General features: G+C 41.9%; 2 protein-coding genes across 2 annotated transcripts; one reads left to right on the plus strand and one right to left on the minus strand.

The window, feature by feature from the left end:
- Positions 1 to 1132: 1132 nt before the first annotated feature.
- rpl8 (ribosomal protein L8) lies at positions 1133 to 4126 on the minus strand. Its single transcript, XM_079170919.1, has 6 exons — positions 4076 to 4126; positions 3293 to 3436; positions 3037 to 3178; positions 2254 to 2472; positions 2009 to 2124; positions 1133 to 1330 (listed from the first exon to the last, which is right to left on the minus strand). Exons 2-6 carry the CDS (start codon positions 3428 to 3430, stop codon positions 1172 to 1174), a joined length of 774 nt encoding a protein of 257 aa, XP_079027045.1. The 5' UTR covers positions 3431 to 3436; positions 4076 to 4126; the 3' UTR covers positions 1133 to 1171.
- Positions 4127 to 6718: 2592 nt separating this feature from the next.
- Positions 6719 to 10293, plus strand: dnajc15 (DnaJ (Hsp40) homolog, subfamily C, member 15). Its single transcript, XM_079170028.1, has 6 exons — positions 6719 to 6849; positions 7961 to 8008; positions 8218 to 8291; positions 8484 to 8560; positions 8664 to 8734; positions 9747 to 10293. Exons 1-6 carry the CDS (start codon positions 6738 to 6740, stop codon positions 9815 to 9817), a joined length of 453 nt encoding a protein of 150 aa, XP_079026154.1. The 5' UTR covers positions 6719 to 6737; the 3' UTR covers positions 9818 to 10293.
- Positions 10294 to 10322: the final 29 nt, after the last annotated feature.

Consider the following 10322-nt stretch of genomic DNA (forward strand, 5'->3'; position numbering starts at 1 on the left):
GGTAGAATGTATCTCAGCACTGTCTATTACTCTTTTAGCTCGGTGTACCTAATAAACGATCATAAATGAGTGTTTCTGTAAATGTGTCTGTAGACCAGCCAAGTTTTGAACTCGGGACGTCAACCCTTCAATACAGCCTTTGAAAGATTTACCTGCCACTGAGTTGCATTATGGGAAATGTAGGAACCAGTGTTTCTGGAGTTTGACACATGGCTACTACAGACCAAAAGTCAGATGTCTCTGCTTCAACTTTGACTGTTTTTAAAGGTCTCTTTGGAGTGACGGATTTTATCTTCGTTCCCAACCCGAGGGGGGGGGGGGGGCAGCCTTCAACTGGTCTCAAGAAAATACATAATGCTTCTGTAATTTTTCTTTTCCAGTTTTTCTTCAGAAATTCTGCATGTCTAAAATGCCTTCAAAGGAAAACAATCCCCCCGACTGTTCCACAAAGACTAATCTTTGAGTGGCTCAACAACTTCTCCAAATAAACTTTGGAATGTCTGCGCTATTAAATCAGCCTACGAATAGATCCATCACTGGCATGAGGTCTGACAACTGTCCTGATACAGGGACACCAAGCTCAGACTAGTGTACTAGTTTAACAATTCTTGTAATAAATCCTACCTCATTCCTTCAAAAGGCTGTAGTTTGTGCTTTTCTAGTATTGAACAGTAAATAAAACCGGTTTAATCCTAATATCTCAACGGATGAACGAGGTTTTGCATCATTGTCCTGTATCAGTCTGAGCTATATGTATACTATCAGAATGGAAGGTTACCTGCTGTAATAGTGTGGTTTGATTAGTAGCCAACATCATAGTCTCGTTTTGTAATTATCTTAAAGTCAATCTTTTTAATGGAAAAAACTCCTTAAAAGCCAAAAAAAACAAACCTGTTTCATATTACAACTGTAAATAAATCCTATTTGTCCATCTGGAAGCAGAAACTTGTTTTGTGTTCGTAGTACACTTGAAATAGATAAACAGGTGATCCTGATATTCGCAGCGCCGCTCCATTCTGTTGTGACGATGAGTTCAATCATTACTTTCATAACTGACCTGTGATGATCTACAATAAGGTGTTTTGTTATTCTCTGACCCGTGTTTGGACCCAGAAATGAACAAACTGAACAGTTTCTTTTGGAACACGTTTTATTATCAAGAAAGTCAGATTTAGTTCTCCTTCTCCTGGACGGTCTTTGTTCCGCGCAGTCTGCCTGTACGACGGGCAGCGATGAGACCGACCTTGCGACCAGCAGGTGCATCCCTCCTGATTGTTGAGGGTTTGCCAATATGCTGATGGTTACCACCACCGAAGGGATGCTCAACGGGCTGCACAGAGAGGGGAAAAGGGATATCAGTCAGAGGAACCAGCATTTGTTTTTGGAGATGCATCCCCTCATAGATGGAACAAAAATAAACTTCCTCTCTCCTTGCCTTCAGTGCATCATATTAGCTCCACACGCCCGCATCAAACAAGCTCTTATTTAGTGACTGGTTGTATTTTAAAGACATTACAGTCACATGGTGCTTTCATTTTCTTTTTTTTAAATGAAGACAAGGGTGAAACCAAAAACCATCCTATTAGGTAAAAGGTGTAGTGGTCCACCCCTCTAACGCGCTTCTACATTAAGACCCCGTCCTCATGTCAGCACCACCTTTTACATAGACCAGCAGTCTGACCCACATCACATCAACACGTGCAATGTCTGAAAAACTCCAAGATAAAAAGTACAGGTTTGGAAAACAGCTCCCATCAGCTATGGAGAACTTGAGGGGAGCCATGTAGAAATGACACGATGCTAATGCCTCATGGTCACCTCCTCCTCGAGAGACGGTGAAACACCCTTTCTCTTTATTAAACCATTCTCCAGATTCTGATACGCTGCAAAACATGGCCGACCAATAAAGCGGTTTGATGGGACCAACAACAAAAACGCAAATTCCAGTGACAGCTCTTCGCGTTAGCGTCACAGATAACATAGCTGCAGTGTGCTCGTGTTCACTTACGTTCATGGCCACACCACGGACACGTGGCCAGCAGTTCCTCTTGGCCTTGTACTTGTGGTAGGCACGACCAGCCTTCAGGATGGGCTTGTCAATACGACCACCTCCGGCAACCACACCTTTAACAAACACAAACAGTGCAGAGCTGGTCAGAAGATGCACCGATACACTCATATTCTGCTGATCGTCAGTTTACGTCCAAGTGTCAACGAGGAACCAGCTCCGCAAGACACACTGAGGATCCTTACCGACAACTGCTCTGTTGGCAGAGGAGATGACTTTCTTGGAGCCTGAGGGCAGCTTCACTCTGGACTTCTTGGTCTCAGGGTTGTGGGAGATGACGGTGGCGTAGTTTCCTGATGCGCGGGCCAGCTTGCCTCTGTCACCGGGCTTCTCCTCCAGACAGCAGATGATGGTTCCCTCGGGCATTGTGCCAACGGGCAGGACATTGCCGATGTTGAGCTGAGCTGTGGAATTTTAAAAATAATATTTAAAAAAGGCACGGGCTTCACACTGAAACATCGTACACTTCCATCCAACAATGTGACCTCAATTTCACCGGTTTACAAGAACCCATCTCTGTCCTTATTCTAACAATCCCATCGCACAACTTTGAAATGGTGCTACGATCGTCGTCAGCTGATGATCAGTCTAAGAAGTTTGATTGGTCGTCTCTATGAAAGGCAAATCAGATGACGCAGCGGTTCTAAGTTCAAACATGTTAAATACTCATTTGCCTGCTTTCTCTCCTGCTCAGAGCGACACATGAGCGCGAAGGCCCGGCACGGCGGAGCTCCAGCCGGCTCGCCATCTGCACCAATAGTTTCGGCGCCTCACTGATTAACATTAAAGCAAAAATATGTTTTCAAATCCATCGCTTGATGAGTGCAAGCAAAACAACTGCATCTATAACGACCCATCACATGTGAACCACGTTGGGAGTGCTAGGGCAGCAGACTGGTCAAAACAGTTGAGGTACTGTGTTCATCTGCCTCATGCTCGTCCAGGAGAGTCTACTTTCAGCCTCCTACCCTTCTTGCCGCAGTAGATGAACTGTCCGGTGTGGATGCCCTCGGCAGCGATGAAAAGCTCCGTCCTCTTCTTGAAGCGGTACGGGTCACGGAAGGCCACTTTGGCCAGGGGAGCACCACGGCCAGGGTCGTGGATAATGTCCTGAGAGGGAGGGTAGACCACCACAGGGAAACAACGTCAGTCTGCATTCACAAACAAGTATGAGGACTTCCATCTGCTCCTAAAAAACGTGTCTGAGTGCTAAACTAACTTTACCTTCACGATCCCCTTGATGTAACCATGGCGTTCAGCGAAGTCGATGTGACGGAGTTTAGCGGCACCTTTTCTGTGGTGGATGTGGGCTTTGAACACGGAGCCCGCACCCTTTCTCTGTCCCCTGATCACACGTCCCATCGTGTACTGAAACAAGACCACAAGACAGCGTTATTTACCAGCTGGGCATGCGAGTGCTAGCTCTGAGGCCTGTGGCTAATGCTAATGGATAATTACTGACTTAATTCAACGCGTTCACTTTCTGAAGGGAAGGTTATTAAGTAGCCATGACAGGAGTTTGCTGAACAGCAGTTAAAGAGCAACTTTAACCTGATGTTCCAAACTAAATGTTTCACTTAGAAGCTATCCTCAGCATAGCAAGCTAGCCACCGTGACCTAATGTATGCTAACGGCACGGTATACAGCGGGATGGCGTTTGACAATAACACCGCAACTTGCTGTAAATTTACTGGAAGTTGTTAGTACATAGAAATTAAATAACTTGTGTAAACGGCTCACGTAAGAGATAAAACACAGACCCTTCCCGCTTGTAGCGGATACCGGCCTTTTAGCCGTTAAACGCCGCCGTTACTGCACCATGTTATCACGGAGCTACTCACAACCACAATTAAATGCTTCAAAACATGTCTGACAATGAAATACTCAGTAGAACGTATTCTCATACATCTAGCGAACATTTAGAAGTGTTGTATTACAGTGGATGAACTAACAAAATCATGATTTAGAGCAGATTGTACGAAGGGAATCGAACTGTAGATGTCATACCTAAACTCCGTTGACGGAAAGAGGAAGTGCAAGGGAGAAGCGGAGGTTTTCTTCCGGATAAATCACCGCGATGTATGATGGGAGTTGGAGGACTACGTTGTGTAACTTCTTGAAATATTTCAACCCTAGAGACAAGTTTATTTTTTTCATGAAAAAACTGTAAAAAAATAAATAAAATAAAGTCCGAGAGCAATCACTCCATCATTACAATTTTTACCACATTTTTATCGCTATTTTACAATTAAAGCCAGTATAACAGAGCGTAACCAGAATATCCTGAACTCCTATATCATTGTAAAGATTAAACTATAATCTATCAAACAGTCACATTTGAATGACACTAACAGAATTTGACCTTTGCCCTCTAACGCTGCAATAGGGCAAATTCTGAATGCCTCAAATGCCCGATAACTAACGTTCTATCTGATGGGCCTTTGGATGTGTCTTCCATAAAGAGCTTTAAAATGATATATTAAATGAATAACAACAATAACAACATTTCTTATCAGAATAAATGTAACTTTGTGTTGTTTATTTAAAGCAGAAACACAAAATAATACAACAACCTTCGTGAGAAATGAATTCTCTACCAGGTTTATCCATCGTATTGAATTTGTCCACTCTTACCCCGTCAATATAAACATGTTACAACTGAGGAGGCCCCTGTTCAGTAACAGTTAGTCCAAGATATTTACTGCTAAAACTGATCCCTTATAGATGTATCATGCAATGTGAACCACACCCCACAAGATCTGCCCTTCCTTTGAGGCAGCAAGCACTCCGTCCTGTCAAAGAGTAAAACACAAAGAAGTCATTGACAGCAGCAGTCCCACGCTCAGACCACTGAGACAGCCTTACACTGCGGTCAGGTACATAATAGACATCATTTGAACTTGCACTGGATTGCGACCTGAATTGTTCCTCATTAAAGCCATGCATGAATTTATAGGAGAACAACCTCAATGTTGGGTTAAACATTTGGGAGCTGCAGCTCTGTCATCAGACTAGCTGAGGTTTTAGGAGCTTTTCATGGATCAAAGTCACATGGTCTCCTAAACCTTACTGCTGTGTCCCCAGAAGCTGCAGCTACAAACTGCAGCTGTGGTTTAGCATCAACACTGGAGAGATCAGCTGAAGCCACTAGATGTCACTGCAGGTGTAAACAGATCCTGCTGCTGGTTATCAGAGGAGATTCAGAACTTCTGAATCTTTATCCATCCAGTAAAGGACGAGATATTATATTGTCCAACTAATGTAATATCATGTCATTATAATAAAAGACATATGCTTCAGTTCATGTTTGATGCCAAGATGAGGGTTAGTGACTATCTGCCAAACTGGAGCGGTGGATTCAGTCACAAGTCACAGATTAAACCAAACTGAAATCATTAAAACATTGTATTGTATGACTGATTCTCGCTGCAGTTCTAATGTAAGCTAGTTGACATATTATTGATACTATAGATTAAGTGTTGTGGGTATGATGTACTTTTTTTTAGTTGTCTGAATGATGGAAGGATCGTTATGTGTCCAGTTTAACAGCAATTTAGCTGAACGTATGTCAGAAGAGAACGTAGTTATTTGCTGTTACCTCTGAATCAGATTTACATTTTAGAGCTTTGAGGGAAGATAATAACCACTGCTGGAACACATTTGTAATCCCACATCATTAATGTGCTAAACTGGTCTAAAAGAATATGAAACAAGCTACGAATCATTATGCTTTGGTGAACGTTTCTCGATGCTACGCTTCCATTATTTGTATTATCAGTGATCTCAGGCCGATAGATCAGTAATCATGTTTACACAACCTTTACTTGTAGTTCATAGACATTCATCACATCTTACAGTTGGTCTGCCAGAATAGTCTCAAACAGTTTATGATGTTGTATATGGTTTCATTGTAATCCTTGACCACCAACACAGGTAGACATGCCCTTTAAGGTGTTATCATTTGGTTCAGGAGATGATGCAAAATGCATAATTTGGTCAGGACGGAACGTGAAATGGCCACTATGTCCACCACGAGGTGTTTTTGCGATGGTTCCATTTCTGAAAATGTTCACGGTCCCAAACTGTTCAAGTTGTGTGCTTCTATGAAAAAAGGGCACATTATTTTCACATATTACATCAAACATTCCATCAGAAACAAACTTCACAAAGTTAAGTTCATTCTGATGAGAAATGTTATTGTTGTCATGTAATATCATTTTAAAGCTCTTTTTTGGAACTATCCATAGGCACCTCAGATCAATGAAGTTTGCCCTATGGCAGCATTGGAGGTCAAGTGCTGTTGTCCTCAGTGTCATTAAAATGTAACATTGATATATTACTTCATGATATTCTGTGTAGGCTACCCTCTATGCTGGCAAAAAATATGGCAACATTGCAACAATGGAGTGATAAAAAGGGGAGAGATAGCACATAGAAAGATACCATTGCTGCATGTTATCACACATTCTTTACCACTAGGAACCCTGAAAAACGGGCAAAAAAACGCTCAATCAGGTTGCTTGAGCACCTGAAGTTCCCAAAGATGCTGGATACTAGAAAGAAAGTTACTTGGGGCTTCGCATTTCGGTCGTTGAGTTTTATTTTGAAAGTTTAAACCGGATGCTGTATCGTTGAATCACGTGATTTTGACAATCGTCGCTGAAGCAACATGGCGAACGCCGGCAGAGTGACCGTTGACGGAGGAGACATGATGCGATACGCTGAATATTCTCCTAAAACGAACCCCAGGAGCGACACAGACACAGACAGACGACTGGCAAGTATTTTTTCTCCCGCTGCAGGTCTTTGTAGATTGAATTAAACTAGACCAGGCTGGTTCGTACCGGCTAACGTGTGTGTTACGTAACCTCAGTGACCGCTAACGTAACGTCACGTCACGACTGTCGCAATAGCACCAGGTGTGTTAACTAGCTAACTTACTATAGCTAACTAGCTGCTAAAGCCCTTTTTAATAGTGGGTAACCGCTGACCGATGGTTTGATATAAGCTGGGACACAGTAATCCTACTACTAATGAGAAAGCTAACATGATTAATGCCGTTTGAATATCGATTCAGGTGAACAAAATGCAACGTCACGAGCTCTTACCATATAACACTAATGCATAATATGTCCTGCCATTTAACTTAGCTAACAGTTGCCTCCATGTTGCATCAGGTACTTAACATTATTTTAATTTTACATATTACTATACTATACTATGCCTAAATCTAAAGATGTTAACCTGCGTGTACATACGATGCTCACCCTGCAGTGTGTGTATATATATATATATATATATATATATATATATATATATATATATACACATATACATATATATATATATATACACATATAACATCATTGTGGATTGATGTATGTTGTACCAACGTTACTTCTGATGGAGAAGAACTCTTCACAAGGAGTTGACTTGGATAGAAACACCTTTCTTTGTGGAAAATAATTCATAATATTCATAAAATTCAGGCGTCTTCATGACTTTACTTTCGATAGCTGCACAATCTTTATAGTTATAAAATCATACATACAACACAATCTAGATGTGTTAAGTCACTAAATAGCATCAGTATGGCACATTTATACACAAGTGTAAACATGGCCTTTGTGAAAATACTTTTCTTAAAATCTAAATAGGAAATGTATTACTCCATTGGAATTCCATCTATTTACTTGCTAATTTAAGTACTCATTAAAGTATACTAAGTTTTATTGGAGCACATATGTTCTTTTCCACAGACAATCCCACAAACGATCGGTTATCCATCAGGTGTATATTTCGTAGAGTGGCTCGCTGCTCTCTCGTTAAGAAGCTGTGACTCGTCTAACGCAGCGTAGTAACGTCCGGACGTTTTGTTTCCTCGACAGGGAGGGACTCTGATCGCAGTCGGTCTCGGTGTGGCTGCTGCAGGTTTTGCGGGTAAGAACAGTTTGATATAAGATCAGTAATTTGCCAAGATAACATTATCTGCATGTGCACTATTCTTTGTCAGGTTTCGTCTTATTTTCACTCATTGCTGAAATGTTGACCCCTTCGTGCCATCTAATTATATTTTGAAGTGAGACTTTTCCATTCAGATTTCATTTCGATGTTTGTCTTTAAACTGTTCCATGAATGTTGATCCACAGGCCGCTATGCATTCCAGCTGTGGAAGCCTCTTGGGCAGGTCTTCTCTGAAACCGTCAGGAAGATGCCCTCATCCGTGAGTCATTATTTCACCTCCTCTACATCAGCCGTAATGTTTACCATCCAGACCTATTCCTGTCTGTTTGTTTGTTTTGTTGTGAACGTTGTAGATGGTTCAAAGAAACTCTTGTGATACCTCAGAAAATAATATATAGAGAAAACTCTGGCAATTGAGGATCAAAGCTCTAGTCCTGTTCTGTCACCGCAGGCTTTCTCGGCGTATTACAAAGGAGGTTTTGAGCAGAAGATGTCCAAACGAGAGGCCAGCCTCGTTCTCGGCATCGGGTAATAAGATGTGTTGTGGTTTATATTTCTTAAAGTATGTGTGTGTGCTCAGAGGAACGTGATGATTTCTCACATGGATGTATTATTTGTTTATTTTGTCCAGCCCAGTCAGCACTAAGGCCAAGGTACGCGACGCCCATCGGAACATGATGGTCCTGAACCATCCAGATAAAGGTGAGCCTAAACTCTGACCGCCAAAGTGACAGAAAGTCAGAAGTCTGTAAGACTGCAGTTAGCGCTGTGCCAGTGCTGGAGGAAGGTCTGGCTGAATCCCTCATAATTCTGCACTAAGGGGAAGAAAAGCCACCCTGGGTTGTTAGTATTTCTTAAAACCAATCAAAATAGAGGGAAGTTGTTTCGGTGGAACATTTGCACGTGGTGAGGCGAGTCCTGGCATTGATGGGGCTTAATATATGTGATACGACTTTTACTGTTTAAAAAAAGACAAACCTAATTTGATCATTGGTGCCCTAGAGGTGAACCCTTTCTATACTTGGACTCTGGTGGAGCTCACTGGACGGGCAAAAATGTGTCTGTTAGACAGTGAATGTTCTAAACATATCCGTTGTATATTATCCACCGAAAGAACCAAGCAGACCTGCCTCACTGGAGTACCAAAACAAGCCTTTACCGTCGTGTAGGTCGCTGTTGCTTCACGTAGCGACAGTGATTTTGAACACGATAACACGCAGACAGCTGAAGGGGAGGAGTCTGAAATAGGCGGCTAATGGCAGGCAGTCTACATCCCGTGAGTCAGATTACATAAACTGACAAGAATACATGTAAATGGTCACAAATTCTGCCCAATCTGAGCATATACAATTCATGCATAGTTAAAGTATCTGATGGTGACAATACGTAACTTTACAGAATAGTCTTTAGGGCTTGACATATACATTAGAAATCTGCCACATGTAGGCCTTAACACCCATAGGACATATTACACATGCACACATTTTTTTTAAATGAGAAAAATGTGCACGACGTAGTAAATACAGAATAAATCAGTAAGTAGCCTAGGCGTTGTACCAGAAGGAGACATGTATTTATTGCTTTTATAAGAAGGGTTCCATGTCCAATTCCTCACACTGACGTATCACCCAGCGACCCGGGCCAAAGACCTTGAGGATGGTTGGGTGTCAAAGGAGTGATCATGGAATCAGACTGTTTGTTTGTGTGTGTGCAGGTGGGTCACCGTATCTAGCCGCTAAGATCAACGAGGCCAAAGACCTTTTGGACAAGGAGAACCGGCGATGACCTTGACAGTTAACGAACACCTTAAAGATCTCCCATTACCCTGCGGGATCTCCGTTCTGAGCCAACGTCAACACCAAGGCATCCACTCCGGCAACAAGAAACAAGAAAGTCTATTTCATGAGTTTCCTTCTCAGCGTTACTTATCCAAACTTCATTTGTCAACATTGTGAACATGTACATATGTACGTCAACCAAGGGTGAAGGTTACTGCCTTGAAATGACGTGACACATTCCCATGTACTGAATAGTTTAGGTGTTACAGCAGAGGGAACGTCTGGGTGGACAGTCGCCCTCTAGTGGTAGCTGTTGTACATCAACAAGAAACGGATTGTATAAAGTGTACAAACGAAGCATGTGAAGCTGAAATGTAATGATGTGATCTATTTAAGGACAATGTTGCATTAAAATATGTCCATGTTTTAACAGTTAGTGTGGAAGTGGTGAAACACTTTTTTTAAATAAACTATTTGAAAACATTTACAGTGGTTTCATTTAGAATGAGTGA

This window comes from Pholis gunnellus (genome assembly GCF_910591455.1).
Source record: "Pholis gunnellus genome assembly, chromosome: 12".
Taxonomy (NCBI): domain Eukaryota; kingdom Metazoa; phylum Chordata; class Actinopteri; order Perciformes; family Pholidae; genus Pholis; species Pholis gunnellus.